The sequence below is a fragment of the Aulostomus chinensis genome, chromosome 7 (assembly GCF_037954235.1).
Source record: "Aulostomus chinensis isolate RoL2024-O1b breed Wild chromosome 7, RoL_Achi_v1.0, whole genome shotgun sequence".
Classification (NCBI taxonomy): Eukaryota; Metazoa; Chordata; class Actinopteri; order Syngnathiformes; family Aulostomidae; genus Aulostomus; species Aulostomus chinensis.
The window spans coordinates 11,351,954-11,371,352 of record NC_141326.1 but is presented as its reverse complement, the minus strand read 5'-3'; the positions used below and the strand labels follow the sequence as shown (position 1 = coordinate 11,371,352).

General features: G+C 43.9%; 1 protein-coding gene and 1 long non-coding RNA gene across 2 annotated transcripts; both read right to left on the bottom strand.

The window, feature by feature from the left end:
• Positions 1–12,865: 12,865 nt before the first annotated feature.
• LOC147258511 (uncharacterized) lies at positions 12,866–16,296 on the bottom strand. Its single transcript, XR_015116784.1, has 3 exons — positions 16,137–16,296; positions 15,344–15,502; positions 12,866–14,281 (listed from the first exon to the last, which is right to left on the bottom strand). It is a non-coding gene; the product is annotated as an uncharacterized LOC147258511 (long non-coding RNA).
• A 1,934-nt stretch (positions 16,297–18,230) lies between these two features.
• phlda2 (pleckstrin homology-like domain, family A, member 2) lies at positions 18,231–19,217 on the bottom strand. The gene is made up of 2 exons (XM_086207710.1): positions 18,659–19,217; positions 18,231–18,551 (listed from the first exon to the last, which is right to left on the bottom strand). The coding sequence occupies exon 1, from the start codon at positions 19,111–19,113 to the stop codon at positions 18,697–18,699; it is 417 nt and encodes a 138-aa protein (XP_086063836.1). The 5' UTR covers positions 19,114–19,217; the 3' UTR covers positions 18,231–18,551; positions 18,659–18,696.
• Between the last annotated feature and the right edge of the window lie 182 nt (positions 19,218–19,399).

The window sequence follows — 19,399 nt, the reverse complement described above, 5'->3', positions numbered from 1 at the left end:
GCTTGATGGGGCCTAAAATGGTGTGGTTTCATGGAGCTGCAGCGCTGCCTTGCAGGGACAATCTTTGAGATGTGAGGAGGCATCATTGAAACGTCTTGTCTGTTCCCATGCAGATCAATGTGCTGAAAAGGACTGCATCCGTGTGCGTGTGTGTGTGTGTGTGTTACTCTAACTAGCTGCTGCTTTTGATGTTGCTTAACCTGATTTGAAACAAACACACACACACAAATAAAAGAGAGTCAGCCTAATCTCTACGTTACACGTGTGGACTGCAGCCTGCAGCCAAACAACTGCTGTACATAAAGCTGCATTATTTTACCGTAGGAAAAAGTGTATGACTGTTGATCATCCTATGAAATTTAAGTAAAAAAAAAAAGGCTATTGAGCTGGTTCCCCAATCCACCAACCCTTGTGTTACGCTGACCGCAAAAGCTGCCAGACAAAATAGCTGAGTCTTCTCATCTAGTCAGTGCATTCCCCCAATTATTGCTTTACATCAGTATAACAGTGAGGAATGAATGTTACCATATGATGAGCATAAATCCAATATCACAGAGCCACAATTAGACAAAAATGATGCTTTTCTCCTCTCACGTTGATCCATGACCACCCCCGCCCAATTCCTGTGCTATATTTCCTCCCCCCAGGTGAGGGACGAAGAGGCCAGCTGCACTGAGGCGTGCCCAGCTTGTTTTGGCTGAATGACAGCAGCAGTCAGGAGGGATGTTTGTTTTTACGTGCCCCAGGCCGCTTCTGAATCGGCTGGACCGCATTGAAAGACAAGAGATTTGGAGCATGTTGGGACTTGCCTTCTAGAAATAAAGAGTACAGGATGGAGAGGGAGGGGAGTCTGACTGTCTGGGGTGCCCTGAGGCCAAGTGTGTCATGAGTACTTTATCTTCTGCTGCAGTTCTCTCAGTATGGGAATCAGTCAGTCATAACCCCGAAAATAAAGCACTGATTCAATTGTTTTTGTGGCTGAGCCAGCAATCAAATAAACGGAGTTGGTCCTGTGGTCCCCACGTTGGCTCTACGACATCTTTGTACTGCTGAAGAAGAACTCAACTGTGGGATGCAGGCCAAGTCTTAATGGGGAATTTCTGACATAAAACTTGCAATTAAGTTCATTTTTGCTTTTACATTTTTACGTTTGCTAACTGCGACTGTGGGTGTATTTACAACATGAGAAAGAGCGAGTACATCCTTGACCTGAAGATAAAACTTAATTACACTGGATTGCATTGAATACTATTAGATAAGATAATCCTTTATTAGTCTCATAAATGGCAAATTTACAGTGTTTCAGTGGCAAAAGTGGATCATCAAGTTTGAAAAAAAAACACAACACAGTTATAAAAAAGTAAACAAGCAGTATAAAAGAGTGGGAAAGAGTGAAAAAGGATGCAAAAGAGAAGCATGCATGAATATGTGAATAAGCACATTTTCCACAGAGGTTTAAATGCCATTGCCATTGTGCCTGCTGTTTGAGGGGCAGCGCTCTGAGTTGTACGACGTCACAAATCCCCCCCGACCATTCGACTCTGATGTAAAGCTTTGATTTAAACGTCAGTCATTCTAGTGTCGTCTGACCTCTGACCTCTGACCCAAAGAGACCTGACCCCTTAGACCTCAACTTTCCGGAGAATCCAGAAATGGACATGCCAAGTTTGACAGTGGTTGTATAAACATTTGTTGCAATAATCAAAGCACAAACACACATACATGTCTTGCATTTATAGATATTTCATGATGTGCTGGTTGGGGTCTCAGGTCTACACTGGATCGTGTGATTGGAGCGGCAGCTTATGTGAGTCCCTCCATCTTGACCGACTATTTCTGACTCAAGGAAGAGATCACGACGCTTGATTTAATTCTTAGTTTTCATTTAATTGGCTCTTGATGATCAGTGAGTTTCATTGTGAAAGGCAGCTGGAGTTTACTGCTTGGAGGTGTGCACTGGTTTGTTGTGGTGATAGCAACTTTTGCCAACCTCCCAACACATGTGATGAAATCTGGGGAAAAGGTTGTGGGGTGGTCTTGTGCTGACAGGTAGACCTGACCTTTTAAAAATAGAGGAGGATCCAGAAATCCTATTCTTAAATCAGGGAGGCGAGACTGAACCGCCTTTAGATCCTAATCTTAGCCATTATACAACCATCCACCAGGCATTGCCAGTTTCTGCAGTGTAAATTGATTTGTTGCTATGGTAGCAGAGTTGCCTCCCTGCTGGCTTCCCATGTGCTTGCGCTTGTCGAGTCTTGTCCCAGAGCACTCAGTGTGTCCCACAGAGGAACACACACTCACCGGCCACACACAAACACCTGCACACACCCATCTATCACATCCTTACAAAGAAAACAGAAAAAGAAGCCATCATGCTCTGTCCAGACACAAAAATACAGTGGGTTTTATCTTTTAATCACAACTCTTAAAAATGAATTGACTGAAGGCTCAAAGGAGACGCGACCTTTGACCTGCACGCAATCCTGTCGCCACATGAGGATGTATGGGATCTAAACATAGTTAAGGCACATATGTGAGTGTTATGTGTTTGATCCCAGCGCGGTCTGTTTACACAGAAGCTATTGTTGCCTGCTTCCTGCTTCATCGTGGAGTCGTCTCAGCTTCTGATTCTTTGTCCGGTGGGCCGTCGTGTTAATTTGTGTTCCTCTGGTCTTGTCTTCACATACATGCCGATAAACAGCTGCTCCTGATCGAATGAGCGGCCACCGCTCTGTGTGTGTGTGTGTGTGTGTGTGTGTGTGTGTGTGTGTGTGTGTGTGTGTGTGTGTGTGTGTAGACATCATACTTGCCATCAGTGTCTCTGCACGTGAAACGGAATCACACATTTGCAGGGAGAAAAAGAGAAAAAATCAGCAGGTTACAGACGGATGAGGTTACCTTTGAATCAACTTCATGGAGTTTGCAGTTCAGTTTCTGCCACTCACAGGAGCCAAGAATGGCTATAGTTACCTTATTAGAGCCACTGTCCAGAGAACATGAGTAATTATCACAGTACCTCAAGATGACAAAGCTAATTTTCCTGTGATAATGGGTTAATTCATCTCGGTATGGATAGATAGACAACAATCAGGAGAAAATGGAAACAACAAGCTAATTTAACCCGTAAGCTTGAGAAATCATTTTTCCTTGACACAGCACAACAATTAACTACAGAGATGAAATAACTTGTGATTTGAAAATCTGCTTGGTTAACTTGAGATAATGCCGTAAGTAACATGTGAACTTGAGGTAACAGCATTAGGTTAGCAGTAGTACGTCTGCACTGAGCTTCTTTATGTCCCAGCTCACTATGGAACATAAATATATTGCGTTTCACTATCACAGTCAGACGGACAAGCACATACTGTACAATCATGCTTCATATTTTCTACAGTAGGGGCCTTTATCACAGGGGTCGTGTCCTTTGTGGCGAGAGCCTGACCCCACTTAGCAACAGAGAAGCAATGTGTGTGTGTGTGTGCGTGCGTGCGTGCGTGCGTGTGTGTGTGTGTGTGTGTGTGCGTGCGTGCACTTTATGAGGCCTGCCCACTCAGCTCTTCTATCCATCCTGGCACAGATTCCAGTGGACCTCCCTGCTCGAGTGTTGGAGGGGGTGTTAGCCTTTGAAGGAGGCTCCAGTGACTCATTACCCAAAAATCCACCAACACTTCATGTCACTGAAAACATCTCCCTCCTCAACCCAGCCCAAACTGCTGGCCCCTGTGGCTTGGATAGCCAACACGTAGCTCATCTCACACACTTGACAATCGCTGACTGAAGAACAGAGATTCTGTTTCAGAGGAACTGGGATTATGTGGAAATGCTGTGAAAGACTCCTCTGTGTGTGTGTGTGTGTGTGTGTGTGTGTGTGTGTGTGTGTGTGTGTGTGTGTGTGTGTGTGTGTGTGTGCGCGTGCGCGTGTTTAAGAATGCTAATGAATGTATGCTAGCTATGTGTATGCAGGAATATTTCTCAGCATGTGGAACAGATATTAAATCAGATCTCTGTTCTAATCTTTCATGCTTAAACCTGAAATCTTTGGCTGCATCTCTTCTGCTGGACTCATTTCTCCATGTGTGCTTGAGGGGGTTTGTAAACCTACACCACAAAATCCTGTTCCCACAGCTCACCGGGGTCAAACCCCCACGCTTAACTGCTATGAACATATACCTCATGGGGACAAAACCAGACATTTGCACCCATGTTTTAGCAATTGGTTTTGGAGATTGTATGTTTTTGGCATGCAGCAGTGTGTCTGTATATAGTGTGTTCATTAAAGGTGACATCCACAGGAGATGAGATCATTGGGACTTCCTGTCTGGAACACAAGGTGCAAAATTACATTTCGGAATGCATTCTGAATTTTATGGTAATTCTCCTTTGTGTTCGTGGGAAAATGTCATTTAGTATTCATGGTAGTATGTGAAATATACAGTAAAAGCTTAGACTGTGTGTGTGTGTGTGTGTGTGTGTGTGTGTGTGTGTGTGTGTGTGTGTGTGTGTGTGTGTGTGTGTGTGAAGCCTGCAGCTGACATTAGGTGAGAGGCGGGGTTCACCCTGGACAGGTCACCAGTCCGTCACAGGGCCATCAGGAGCAATCAGGGGTTCAGTGTCTTGCTCAAGGACACTTCATCATGGGGGAAGTGAGGATCGAACCAACAACCCTTTGGCCCAGCCACTCTCCCTCTGAGCCATGCCACCCCTGTGGATATATCAGTCCTGTAGTCCTAAGTGCCCCAAATTTACTTCAGAAAATCATTCTATTTTATGTGTTTTATGCTCATATTGCTAAAATGCAAAGAGACCTTTTGGCACCTTCTCATACTGTATGGTTCTCTTTGTATAATATGAAAACATTCTCTTCAAGATGTTTTTGGGAGCAATCAGTTCCCCAGCCACAAGCAGGGACGTTCCCAGTTGTTCCCTATATTGTTCTCATAGTTCTTTGAAGGATGGGGAGATATTATTAAGGTAGACAGGGGAAATTAGGATGTTCTACATTATGTTCCCAGAATGTTTGCAGACCAAACATTGACATTTTCATATCCTTTAGTACTTTGTTCTGTGCTGGTTCTGTTCAGGGATTGGATTACAATCCTAGAACATTTGCTCTGCTTTAATTAACATCATAGGAACTTTGTCCAGGAAGCCTACAGGGAATGTGCTATATACCTTCCCCTATTCCCTAAATGTTCTCAAACACACCGTGAATGTTCTCTGAGATTCATCCAAATAGCATCGTTTCGAGGACTTACCGACACTGAGAATGGCTGCAATCAACATACTAATGCAATTATCCAGAGAACATGAGTAATTACTGAATTACCTCAAGGTAGCAAAGTTAATTTTACGAGAAAACGAATAATAATGTTCAAACTTTAAAGAGCTCCACATTGCGACTGTTGAAGAAGGTTCCGCACTGTTATCAGACGATGCACTTTAAGCATAACAAAAACTGATGAGCCTTTTTAGAGTTGCGGTTCCTCGTCTTGATGAGCGCAGCAGGTCTGTATTCAAGCCTGGATACCGATGTTTACACAGTGTAAGTGTGCTTGGTCTACACTCTACACAGGAATGTGATTAATGCTGACCTCCATTACAACAGTGGCCTTTGTGGGATGACCGCTGTTCTGGCGACAACATGTGGACACAGGAGACCATTGTGACGTTCTCTGCTTCATGGGAAAGACCCTTGAGCCATGAACAACAGGATTTCCTCTCATTTCAAGCTTGTTCAAGTTGTCCCTCCTCTATAGGGGATTTACTGTATAAAGGGGGCCCTCACGCCTCTGTAAAGCCACCCAGACTCGGGGTCAAGCAGGGCCAGGTTTGACATTTCCTATCTAGAGTTTTCTTTACGTCCTGAGATTGAGGTCTTCACTAACAATTCAGAAGTTTAAATACAGAACATACCGTTCAACAAAAGACATTCTGAGCTGTCATAGAAAAGAACAGCTGAGGTGAAGTTAATGACATCATTGGTGGCTCTTTCAGTCCAAAGGTGCATACAGTGAACCGGTTATGCAAATTTTAATCAAATGTGTTTCAACCCCTGCTTGTTCTGCTATCTGCTAGGATAGATCATCAAATCTACGTCGTTCTCTTTTTTTTCCGACCGATGAAAATTAGCGCCTCAAGTGAGCTTAGTGCTAAAGTGCCAAATTTGAAAATTTGCTTATGATATAAAGCAACCGTAGCACTGCTATTGCTATATGTTAACATCTTACTGTACTAGCAAGAAATCTGTGTGTGTGTGCTGTGAGTCTGTATCGAAGCGAAGTAAAATCTGGTCAACTGGACGTAAGTTTATCTTGAAGACGTTTCACCTCTCATCCGAGAGGCTTCTTCAGTTCTAGTGAAGAGTGTGGAAACTCCAGCTTATAAACCTATGTGGGAGTGGTCAGTGCTATTGTGGTGGAAACGACCCTCCCGAGACTCACCTGGCCTCTCCAAACGACAGTCGTTGTGCGGTGTCAGGGAGTTTCAGGGGTGGTCGTTAGGGGGTTTCACCGACCACTCAGATGCTAATGGGCTGTGCTGGCATCAGCCGTTCCACATGGGTCTTTCAGCTGAACTCTTTGGGGAAGCTTTGAAAGGACTTGGTTGTAAATAGGTGAAAGGAAATGTCGCAGTCCACCTCCTCTGTTCAAAGATGGTTTCTCTATCCTGACATGGATGGCTTCTTTAACTCCTCTTTCAAACCATCTGTCCTCTCTGTCGAGAATTTGGACATGGTCGTCCTGGAAGGAGTGGCTTTCCTCCTTGAGGTGGAGGAAAACCGCTGAGTCCTGTCCTCCAGAGTTGGCTCTTCTATGTTGGGCCATGCGCTTGTTGAGGGGCTGTTTGGTTTCCCCTATGTAGAGATCCGTGCAGGCCTCACTGCATCTGACAGCGTATACCAGATTGCTTATCTGGCTGTGAGGGGTGGGATCTTTGGGGTGAACCAGTCTTTGTCTCAGAGTGTTGTCTGGTTTAAAAGACACAGGGATGCGGTGCTTATTATAGATTCTCCTTAATTTCTCAGAAACCCCTGCCACATAGGGGATCACTATGTTTTTTCTCCTGCCTTCTTCATCTTCCCTCCTCCTGGAGCTCTCCTCCTTTCTGGACCTGGAAGAGGATTTTACAAAGGTCCAGTCTGGGAAGCCACAAGTTTTAAGTGCTCTTTTCAGATGCTGCTGTTCTTTTTTCCGGCCTTGGACGCTGGTGGGGATGGTCTCCGCTCGGTGTTGCAGCGTCCTGATGACACCTAACTTGTGCTCCAGAGGATGGTGAGAGTCAAAAAGCAAGTATTGGTCAGTGTGGGTGGGTTTCCTGTACACATCCACCCTCAGGCTCCTGTCCTCTTGAATGTAGACGTCGCAGTCCAAAAAGGGCAGATGGTTGTCTTTCATTTGTGAGTCTGTATGTTCATCTTTGACTTGATTGACTCAACAACTGTTCATCTAATCGACTCAAATCGGACTTGACATGTGCTGCCCCGGAGGAGAGCAGTGCCCAGTGTGTGCGAGTCTGGAAAATACAAAAATAAAACAATCCTAATAATGCTTGAAATAATAGCTGACTCAAGACATACGAATAATATGTTTGTTTGCTTTAAAAAAAAAAATCTGTTATCAGTTTGAGTATTATTCATATAATCATACTGATTAAGACTGTGGAGCCGGTTAACTTTGCACTCACTGTTTCTACTGTCAAAGATTAACGACACACACACATATCAGGACGGATGTCTTCACCTCTATCACACAAAGTCTTTCAACAAAAAAATGGAATAGAATCATTATGAAGAAAAGCCTGCTGAAACACTGGGACAAGATAGCACTTGTTCGTAAATGAGCCTCACCATTCATTCTTGCTCTACAACCTGCGTTTAACCTTCATTAAATGTATCATCATATAAGTTGTACTGGTAAAATACTACTAGTACTTTTACAACCACACTGATAGTACTGCTAATAGACTACCGCTGCTAACCTCAACCGCTACGCTCTCACTACTATTAACAACAAAGCACTCAGAAAGAGATGAACTCTGCTGAGGTGAACTTTCCTGGCACTTCTGTCCTGTGGCCCTGATTAAAGCTGCATGCAGTGATGAACAGGCCCGCGCGCGCCACACTGTGTAGCTGTTTCATAAAGCAAGAGGCAGGTAAAATCTGTTGATATTTGGATTTTGCATGAAGGAGCAGACTAATGTGTGCATTGTGGCACAAATATCACAGTCTGCATCAACTAGGTAGCGCTAGTGAACGCCTGCAAATTTGTTATAAGTTGCTACACATCATGTGAAGATGTCAGATTGTAACTGTAATTTTATTCAAATGACGGTTCTAATTTCAGGGTACCTTCCTATTGCCACTAGGTGGTGTTATGTCTATGACTTCCTATGAGTTTGATGAAAATCAGCTTTAAAGTTTTCCATAACAGACAAACATCATGAAAAACCCAACCTCCTTGATGGAGTTCCCAAAATTAAGGGAAAAACTTGGGAAATATTTAGGTGTTTTCTGAGTTGTGAACTTCCTGTTACTCCTCCGTCCTTCCATTCATAATTTAAAGCAGCAGGCGTCCAGCTCCTGGGTGGCTATGAAACTATGCAGACATGGAAACACAAGCCTCCACCCTGATTAAACACCATCTGCAGTGTCTTTGAACAATACACCTCTGTTGTGTCTTGCTATGATTGATGGAGGCATTTGTTGCGAGGTTAATACCGAACTGCTGAAGTGATCAGTGAGCAGGAGCCACACGGCGAAACAATGCGGAGGATCAGGGACTGCAGGAATGCACCAAACCTGGACTCTAATAAAGGGACTTCCAAGCTTCCCCTGCCTGCTGCTCAGGGTCCCAGTACTCTGAGAAAGACATTTCCAGCCATCATCCCCTGCTGCCAGAGGATGCGACGTGGTCATATTAAGACAAAGTCGTAGCAAGACGTAGCAATTTCTTTTAAAGGAACACACAAGCTTGGGCCAAAATTTGCTTATTTGCAACTCTCCCAAGACAAGAAAGGGGGCTAAAACCCTCAGAATCAAGGCTACTGCTAGTTAGCTTAATGACCAACGTACGTTATTTTGGCTGAAGTTAGAATGGGCTTTTTGAGGTGAAGAAGTCATGGTACTCAGCAGTTTTGCAGGGAAGTAGCTCGGGTAAATACAGGCAAGGATTGTTTTGGAGAAAAGTGTATTTTCTGACTTTTAATGGAGGAATGCTTTGGATAAATTAAAGATGGCGGAAGAATTCAGCCTGAATATGTGCATTAATATGTGTTGTAGCTTTCTGGATAATGAGATTCTTTGCTCACGTCAATTTCAAATAGAAAAGCATTTATCAGATCATTTTGTGCAGATATTAGTAAATGTGTACGTTGAAATGGCACAGCACAGAGGGGGATATCCTGGAAATGCTTCTTTTAATATTGGAATTTTCCCTCTTTGCCTCCCTTTATACGCCTATTTATCTTCTCTCTCTCTCTCTCTCTCTCTCTCTCTCTGTCTCTCTCTCTCTCTCTCTCTCTCTCTTTCGCTTCCCTCCTGGGTAATATCAGTGAGCTCATTTCCTCTGAAACGACTCTGACCCCGGGTCAACATTACAGGTTATTGTGCGCTTTCATTCCACCTTCACTTCCATGCCACTTGCTGCAAGTTGCTGCAATCTGATGCAATTTATTGTAACTGGTGTGAGAGGCAATACACTGCTGTAGAGTTTTAGCAGGAATTTGAACACCTCACACACTCACACTCTGACACATTCGCACACGCCCATCACTTCACTTTGTCCTTAGATGGGTTTCTGTTTCTCCTTCTTAACTCATCCCTAACCCAGTCAAAAAAATCCACTATGAATAATGTCTCACATCCAGACTGCCAGACTAGGTGGTGTAATGTTATTGTAATCTGTTCTTGGTCACTTCTTCACACACCCACACAGGCAGGTGCTGGTGATCAGACTTTCCCTCCAGATCCCAGTTCAACAGTGTGATGAGACCTCACCAGTGCAGAGCAGCTGCAGACCTGAACCCCGCAGTCCCAGCAGCGACTGAGAGCCGCATCTCTACAGTCCTGACATCTTAAAGGATTGTTTTTTTATCTGGATCTCTTTCCTCTGGTGGGATCTACCCACTCCACCCTGACACAACTGACAAATGACTCTTGAATCTTAGAAGCAAGATTTTTATAACAGAGACATAGAGGATGATGTAGGTTGGAGAGGTGGTCTGCTCTCCCAGCACCTTGGTCCAGACAGAATTATCACAACAGCCACTGGATCAAATGCCAACAGCTTGATAGACATTCATGATTCAATCCTAATCCAAATCCTAATCTGAAAAGAATCCTAATGATGTTTGCAGAGGTGGGAAGTTGTACAGTAGAAATACTTACTTACTGTACTCAATAGAGTATCTCAGTACTATTTTCTGAGCACCTTTTCCTCACATTTTACACAGATTTCTTCATATCCAATTAATTTTTTTCAAAACAAGAATGCTACTTTACATTTACAGCTTTTGAGCTTGGGCCGCACGGTGGTGCAGTGGTCAGCACTGTCGCCTCACAGCAAGAAGGTTCTGGGTTTGACCCCCGGCTCCAGCACGAGATCTTTCTGTGTGGAGTCTGCATGCTCTCCCTGTTCCTGTGTGGGTTCTCTCTGGTACTCCAGCTTCCTCCCACAGTCCAAAGACATCAAGAGGGGACGAGGCTGATTGATACTCTAAATTGACTGTAGGTGTGACTGTGAGTGTGAATGGTTGTCTGTCTCTATCTGTTGGCCCTGTGATGGACTGGTGACCCGTCCAGGGTGAACCCCTCCTCTTGCCCAGAGGCAGCTGGGATAGGCTCCAGCCCTCGCGACCCAGGAATAAGCGAAAGACAATGGATGGCTTTTTAGATATTATTTTTATTTCTAATCGTATGTTCCTAAAGGCAAGGCCAATGTCAACCAAATTCAGAAATAAAGGACAGAAAAGACAATCCCACCCCAGATGGCTGACAAAAAGACACTCCTGCTTACATGACATGATATGATTTGACGTGACGTGACGTGACGTGACGTGACGTGACGTGACGTGACGTGACGTGACGTGATATTGTCATGAAGTTCTGTTAGCTTTAGACAAAAAAAAAAAAACACCAGTAAAAATGTCTCTAAATTGACTACTTTTTATTTCTTCTCTTTGGTTAAATTGGGCAATAATTTTTTCCCTTTTATTTAAGTAAAGAAGTAGATTCTATATTTCACACCAGCATTTCTACTTCGACTTCAATAACATGTGTACTTGGGCTACTTGTGGGCTTTTCCCCGATTTCTCATGTTGCCGGGATATGGAAGCGTATTGCTGCCGCATCAGAAAAAAACAACACTATTTGATCAATACCAGGTTAGAATGTAACAAGTTTACTCCTATAACAATGAACTATTCACATTGGAATGCAAAGCATCATAAGAACAGTGTAAAGTTGTAATCACTTGGCGACCCCTGAACTTTTATCAAGCAGCATGAAATACCAAAATGATCATTTGTGCAGTATTTTCAGCACATACGTGACGGACAGATGAATATCATCCGAAGCTTTATATGTCATGATGAACTCATGCTACTGAGCTTGTTGCTGTTGAATGTGTTAGCATTAAGCTCAAGTCAATCCTGTGTCTCAGCACTGTGCACCTACTTTCATGCTTTGATCAAATAAAAAGACATTCCATTATAACCCTAATCTTATCAGTTTGGGGGAAAACAAACCAATAAGCCGGATATTGCAAAACCTGCCCAGATATAATCAGAGCCGTCTGTGTAGCCAGTAACTACTTGGGGCGGGTGACACATGCTGTTCCAAATCTAAACCACTTCTTTGTTTCTCAACCTTTCATGTCTTATTTGGTCACGTCACAAAAAAAGTGGTGCCATTGAAATAATTCTGTGACTACAGGTTGTCTCAGAAGCGTTTGATATTAATACATAGACTTCAAACTACTGCTAAAACCATTTCTGATCTGAAGTCCAAGTCTTGAATTTTAGATTTCTTATTTTGCTATTAATTTTGCCTTCATTCTCAGGCCAGAGACAGGAAGTCCGGCTCTTCCTCCGCCGTCCGCCCCCTCGCTGCCTTGTAGACATTCCTGACAGCGTCTCCACTCTCCAGCTCAGGCTTCTCTCTGGACAGCTGGGTCTTCGGCAACATGATCCCTGCTCAGTGCTGCCGCCCCTGCTGACACTCCATGTGTATATAGCTAGCGTGTGTGTGTCTGTGCGTGCGTGTGCGTGTGTGTGTGTGTGTGTGTGTGGTGGAGTACATCCAATACACATGCATGTCTTAGATATGAGGTGCTACATTCACAAGATTCTCCGAGACCAACAAACTATATTTGGGGGAAAGAGTGCCTTATTATGGCACATGTTGGACTTTTCCAATATATTTTTACATATGTCTATAAATATATTTATACTTTCACACACTGTAGATGAGGTCTGGGTGTCAGTTAGCCTGACAGGATGAAATGAAAGGCGCAATAAGTCACAATGTCCTGCTGATATTTCTGTTGTGTAATCAGAGGAGTTGAACATGTGACCACATACCTTGTGAATCTTCGTATTGTTATCATCACTCTGAGGGTCTTTGTGTTACTGGCTCGTGTTCACCAGGTTTTCCACCATGGCAATCATAGCCAAAGCGAGCGGACAATGCCCATCTGGGGACTTCTTTTCCCGTGACTCAGCAAACAGAAATGGATGTCTGACAAAAAAAACAAACACTGTTGTCATAGCTACAGACGATTATGAGAATGACTCTTTTGTGAATAAGATGGGGGGGGGGGGGGTATTCATCCAATTTATCAGTTAGACCGGATGACCTTTAGCTGTATGAAGGAATGATGATGGGAAACAGTTGGATTGTGGTTGAGCACCCTTTATTTCAAATCCTGTACATCGTTGAACCTGGTGACTGCGTGTTGCCTCAGCCGTGGGTCGAGGGGGCGGGACTGTCTTTGAAGTTGCTGAGGTAAGTCCTCAGGTATGTGATCACCTGAGACAGGCGTCACAAAATGAAATACCTTGGAAGTTTTTTCCAGTAAAACAAGCCTTTGAATTGTTCTTCTCGGAGGTAGTTGTTGCCACCGTTTGACGAAAGAGCTTTGAGGGGCGGCCATGAAGAAAGAAAAAAAAAATCACACAATCAATCGCCACTACTTGTTTGACCCAGTTGTGGGAGGATGTTAGTAATCCCATCTCCCCAGGCCTTACATAACATCCTGGTGCTCTCGCTGTTTGGGTTCCAAACATTTTTATTTACATGAAGCTGCTAATGTTACGTCCTGCTGGCGTCAGAAAGGTGTCTGACGGGAAGAGCGTGGGAGGAAAATCCAGAACAGAAATTTAAATGGAAAAGCCGATGTTAAAGTGGCTGTGCTGGGTCGTTATTCATTCACGAGCAAACACGTAGGTTGGAGTGGCGTTAACATGTCATCCAGCTGTGCTACCAAACCTGTGGCGCCATTACAATTCTTTTTTTTTTTTTTTTTTACAATTTTCTTTTTCTGTTTCGTTTAAAAACAGCATTACGACTGTATTCAGCACCTGAACCTGCCATCACACCTTCTACCCTCCTTGTTATTCATGGGGGCCACAAGCTCAGCACATCATCATCTGTTCTCACAGCCATCATCACATCACAGTGTGACTGAACATTCAAAAAGTACTTTTCTCTTCCACCTTGCCTGGATTTGTTAAGATTCAATATTAACAATTAAATACAATTTTAGAACCTGAAGTGAGAGCCACTTTCAGAGTGATGTTGTTTGAATCGTTCGGACTAATTTAAAATATTGTATGATGATAGGAGATTATCAGGCTTGTATTGTGTTGCCTTATTTTTTTGTCATGTGTTCCTTTTTTTTTTTTGCCATTGATTAGTCATGTGTTCCTTTTTCTTTTTTTTTGCCATTGATTAGCTTGAGTACGACTCCTGGCCAGGTACTAATATGAGATGAGATATGTTTGCACTGACATGCATCAAGTGAGTTGTGAATAAAGAAGCATTAGTTTGTAAAAGTAGTAGTAGTTTTTGATTTGAGTGCAGATATTTGTAACAGAGATTGTTGTGGAAACTTGGTTTTGACAAAGTATGTAACTACAACAAGGGCAGCGCGGTGGTGCAGTGGTCAGCGCTGTCGCCTCACAGCAAGAAGGTTCCGGGTTTGAGCCCCGGGATCTTTCTGTGTGGAGTCTCCATGTTCTCCCTGTTCCTGTGTGGGTTCTCGCTGGTACTCCAGCGGTGGCCCTGATGAATGGGAGTAGATAGAGAGTGATAAATAGGACTATTGGCATCGATTAAATTTTTTATTTTAAACCAACAATTTCATTAATCTCGTTAAACAAAAATTACTTCTTATTCCAAAATCCTCTCCTTTAACACCCCCGGGGGGTTCTTTTTTCAATCATTGCAACAGCATATTCACAATATTTTCATGACCTTCAACAACAACAAAAAAAAACACAACATTTGACCTTCAACAGACTCGTGAGTATCTGCATTTCCATTACATACTCTTGAATATCGCTATAAATGCTGCTGCCAATGAAGGTTTGCTTCCCTCAAATGCCATAAAAAAGTAAAAGACACGGGTAGAGGTACTTTCATACAACTTGAATAGGGTTCAACTCCCTGTGTTATTTCCTATATGTAGAAATAATACAATTCTTAATTGACACTATAGGTTACTTTAGAAATAAGTACATCTTTCATGAATACATATCAACCATCGCCTTTATGCTGCATGAACTTTTGCCGTCCAATGCAGGATGTATAGCAGACTAACCAGAGCCAGCAGAAAAGAGGGAGGAGAGGATCAGCCTCCAAGAGAATGGAAAATAGTTTGTGTTTTATTTAGTTGATTGTTGTGTATCGCCTCTTACTACAAAACTCATTAACTGTTCTCCCCAGAACCAGGCGAGTAGACAATAACCTTCTCTCCTCTGTGCTGCACGAGGAAGCCGACACCCGTAGAGACCACCAGATCCCTAGTTACTTTAGCCCAATGAATGGCAGTGGAAGGGAAGTTCGTGTTTAGCACATGTTAAAATGTCATCAAATATATTTTTCTCTGGTCTCCACCTGACTTCATATCACGAGGTTTAAAGATAACATTTTTATGAAATGATAAGTTCTCAAATATGTGCAGCAGAAACTTCTTAGGGTTTCTCTGACCGTGTTTGAGTTGAATACGGGAAAAGTGGTATTCATCAAAGTGTGAAATATGTCTTTTCCTGTCACCGCTAGGTGGCGCTGTGGGTAAAAAGTCAGGAAAAGTTTCAGTTTTCAGAGCCTATCGTCAAAACTCACCAGCCTCAAAACTCAAAAGTTCAAAAGGCTTCCTGCTGGTTCCACATTGATGTCCACTGTTGAGTTCTCGGGGTGAATGATGTGTCAGTGCGAAGGTTCAATGTCCAGTCAGATTTGTTTTGTGACTTCTTCCGTAATATCCCCCACTGCCGCATCATGCTACAGTACAACAATATTGATTGTGCTGTTAATCACAAAACAAATTGACAATATCATTGCAAATGTGATACTCTCTTTTGGAAACAAGGCCACAGTCATGGTGCAAACACTTGACTCTTGCTGCTTTTGATTTTTGATTCCTCCTCTCATCTTCCCTCTCTGCATGACCGTCACACATCAACTACTCCCTGGTCCTACTATACCGGCCGCACAAAGTTTGCACTACCGTAGGTAGAGCAGAGATAAGGACAAACACGGATAGCATTCTTCCCTTTAGCCTTCTGCTAACTTGAATGTGGATGGATAATTAATTATTCAGCTCTTTTAGACTTGATGAAATGGATTAGATACAGATAATGGAATAGAATACTCTCTAGGGGTTGAGTGACACTCAGAACAATTAATACACTGTTTTGCAGCATTTTACAACCAAAATATTCACGGGGCTTGGACAGCTACTTCCATCACAGGGCCAGCACATACAGACAGACAACCATACACACTCACAGTCACACCTACGGTCAATTTAGACCCAACAATTCTCCATCAGCAAGCACATCCTGCAACAGCGGCGACGAAAACAAGAGACAGATGGACAGATGGGGACGTGAACAGGTGATGCTGAGGGTGGCACCTTGAGGGTCCTCAGGTTTGTAGCCTTCTCCAGCAGCAGCGTCAGGAATGTTGATCGATGATGTCATCAAGTGGCTCCTATCTTCCAAATGTTATCAGACCAAATAGATCCTGTTCTGACAGTGACATACACACGGGTTGTGAGACACTCGGCACAATATATCCACTGTTAGCACAGTAAAAACGATAATGACGGACTGAGTTCTGAGGAAGACATAGCGTGTGTGCGTGTGTGTGTGTGTTTGTGTGTGTGTGCATGTGTGTGTGTGCGCGTGTGTGTGTGTGTGTGTGTGTGTGTGTGTGTGTGTGTGTGTGTATACTTGCCAGCAAAGACTTAAGAAGACGGTCTTCAGATTAGGATGTCTGCTAACAGCCTGTGAAACCACATCTGAGGTGGGAGTGGAAAGCATGAAGCACCAAAACAGAAAAATGTGGTGTCACTAGCAGAGGTGATGACACCTCAGCCCATAGAACCTCTGTTAGGCCCTTAGGGGCAAAGGTGTGTTCGTGTATGTGCGTGTGTGTGAGAGAGAGAGAGAGAGAGAGAGAGAGAGAGAGAGAGAGAGAGAGAGAGAGAGAGAGAGATTGAACTGGTGCCAATTTCGTGAAGAGGTATTTTTAGAGCGGGGGCCTATCTGGTTGGGTAATACTACTCTGATCAGTGGGACCCTTTGATGCGTTCATTGTAGCGTGATCCTACTTCAAAGCTGCACGCAGGACGGAAGCAGGCACATAAAGGGCTCTACCACACACTTCCCCACAGCTTTAACTCTCTGTCACCTCTGACCTCTGCTCATAACACACTTGTAGGATCTACTGCCAGGGGTATTTATGTGCAGGAGCTCTGGGCAATGTTTGTTCATGTCACACACACACACACACACACACACACACACACACACACACACACACACACACACACACACACACACACACACACACACACACACTTCCCCTGAGGGTCAGGTGAGCCACGTTTGTCATTCATTTAACTTTTACTCGCACAGGGACGAGTATAGAAACCAAAGCCTGCAGCATTTAGAGCCTAAGCCGCTTCGTGATGGCCTTCCGTTTAAAATACATTTATAAACTGTTTAACCCATTTATTGGAGAATTCATTCAAACACACTTTGTCAAACTTTGTGTCATCAAAGATGGGTGCGTTAAGTACGGTGCACTCACATCATCTGTCCCGGGCGGGGATCCCTCCCAAAGTTTCTGTTATTTGTTTCCATGTTCAAATGTTTTGGGTAGTTTTTTCCTCACTCTAAGCGAGGGTCTGAAATCATAAGGTACATTTTAAAATAAATAGATCAAATCCGACTCTGGTTTTACGAGGTTAAATTTAGCTCCGCAGCAATTTTCCAAACTAAACAGTGTAGTGTAAACATTGAATATTCAGGGTTCTGTCGTCTCTGTGGACAAGAACCCCATTTGAATGTTTGTATCTGCGCTCTTTATATTAACCCTAATATTAGAACTCCTAACTTCACTTAAAAAAAAAATCTTTTGTCACATCAAGTTCTGAACCAGCACCTAGTTGTGTCCTCTGTAGGGTGAGTAACCCTGCCTAGATGTGACTAAATCTCTGCTCACTGGGTTTATAACAGTAATCTCATAGGCGTGTGCCTACTGTTAGATTGTTTCCATTGACACAGCATTTGTGTCACCATAAAAAGGGCAGTAGATTTGGACTTCCTGTGACGTCATGGTCTCGTAAAGACCAGAGGCCTCTGACAAAGAATTAATCATTAGACGCATGCTTGCAAGTATCATCTACAAGTAAAGGAAATAAGCAAAACTATCCAGACCAGCTACTGCACTTCTTGAGGCATTTAGGTGTGTGTCTGCTCTGCTAATCAGGTCTGACTCAGGCCGGAAACCTTCCCTGCTGTGACCATAAAGAGCAACATTCCACCTGACACCAGAGAGGAAAGGGACTTTCCTGTCCCCATTCTCTTTTTACTGTGCATGTGTGGCATTTCCTCTGAGACTGCTGCTTGAAACGAAGTGTTCCTGACTGATGTAATCAGATATGGGCACCGCAGACACTTTAAATAAGACCGGCAAAAAAATGAGTGGAATTGTGTTGAAAAATCACAAATATATTTATTAAAATAAATACATGCGTAGCACACTTTGAAATCGGGAATAATTTAAACAACACAAGCTGTTTGCCAGTAACTCAATATCCTGGAAACAAATAAATTAACAACGCTTCCAACATGGTTTAGGGAGGCAGACCTCCAAGGAGAGCAAACTTCACTGTTCAGTCCTGCGTGTGGAGCTTCTGGAGATCTCTTTTACATGTCTGTCCTTGTCTCTGAGAGTTCAGTCCACAGTCCTTCATCTCTGGACCGGATGACGTCGTCTTCCTTTTGGTCCTCGGATTATTTCAGTATGGTCCACGATGACGCTGGAGGGGAAGAAAAGTCAAGGCATTAGTTTCAGGACGAAGACTCTGGCCCCTCTCCCGCTGTGTACATGTATATCATGTCAGCTCTGTTTCATGGTGTGTCTCACCATATTAGGAGAGGGTAAATGCCAGGATCCGCGGCGGCTCAGGGCGACCTCGCCATGCGCCTCTCCTGCTGACCGGGCGACGCGCTCTCGTTGTCCTGCCGTGTTTTAAAGTCCTGTATGGCCTTTCTGTTCTGGTAATCGATCAGGGCCATCATGATCACCGCATTCCAGCAGTTATCCTCACCGGAGCACCGGAAATCGATCTCCTTGTTGTCTGTGGTGACGATGGTGAAGTAGACGAACTTGCCAGTGCGCTCCACGCAGTCCACCTTCTTGATGGACTGCAACTTCAGCTCCTTGCCCTTGGACCGCTTCTGCGTGTCGGCGTAAATGTTGAGGCTTTCCGTGGTGAGCACGCACGTCTTCCTCTTCCAGAATTGGAGCAAGTTGTCGCTCCTCTTCTCCAGTTCTCCCTCCTTGAGGACCTGGCTGATCTCCGCCGCGGACATTTTCATGTTTTAGGTGGGACACAGTTCCCGGCGTCCCTGCTCTCTCGTCCGTGAAAGGAGCCTCTGTGAAGGCGGTAGTAATCCAGAGTGAAGTTGTGAATGAAGCAAGTAGAAGGCTACTTTTATACTCCACCCAGACCTGAGCCCTTCCCACTTGACGTCAGTTGGTTTGAGAATGCATCAACAGTTGCCTGTGGAGTAATTCAAGGCTGCGTGTGGGTGGAAGCTGCGGCGCAGGCGGGCGAGAGGGCAGAGGAAGTACTAACGTGGACACAATTACACAGCCGATACG

What these genes read in the sequence shown, in the direction of transcription:
- phlda2 (XM_086207710.1), bottom strand. Translation starts at nt 19,113, where the DNA reads ATGAAAATGTCCGCGGCGGAGATCAGCCAGGTCCTCAAGGAGGGAGAA.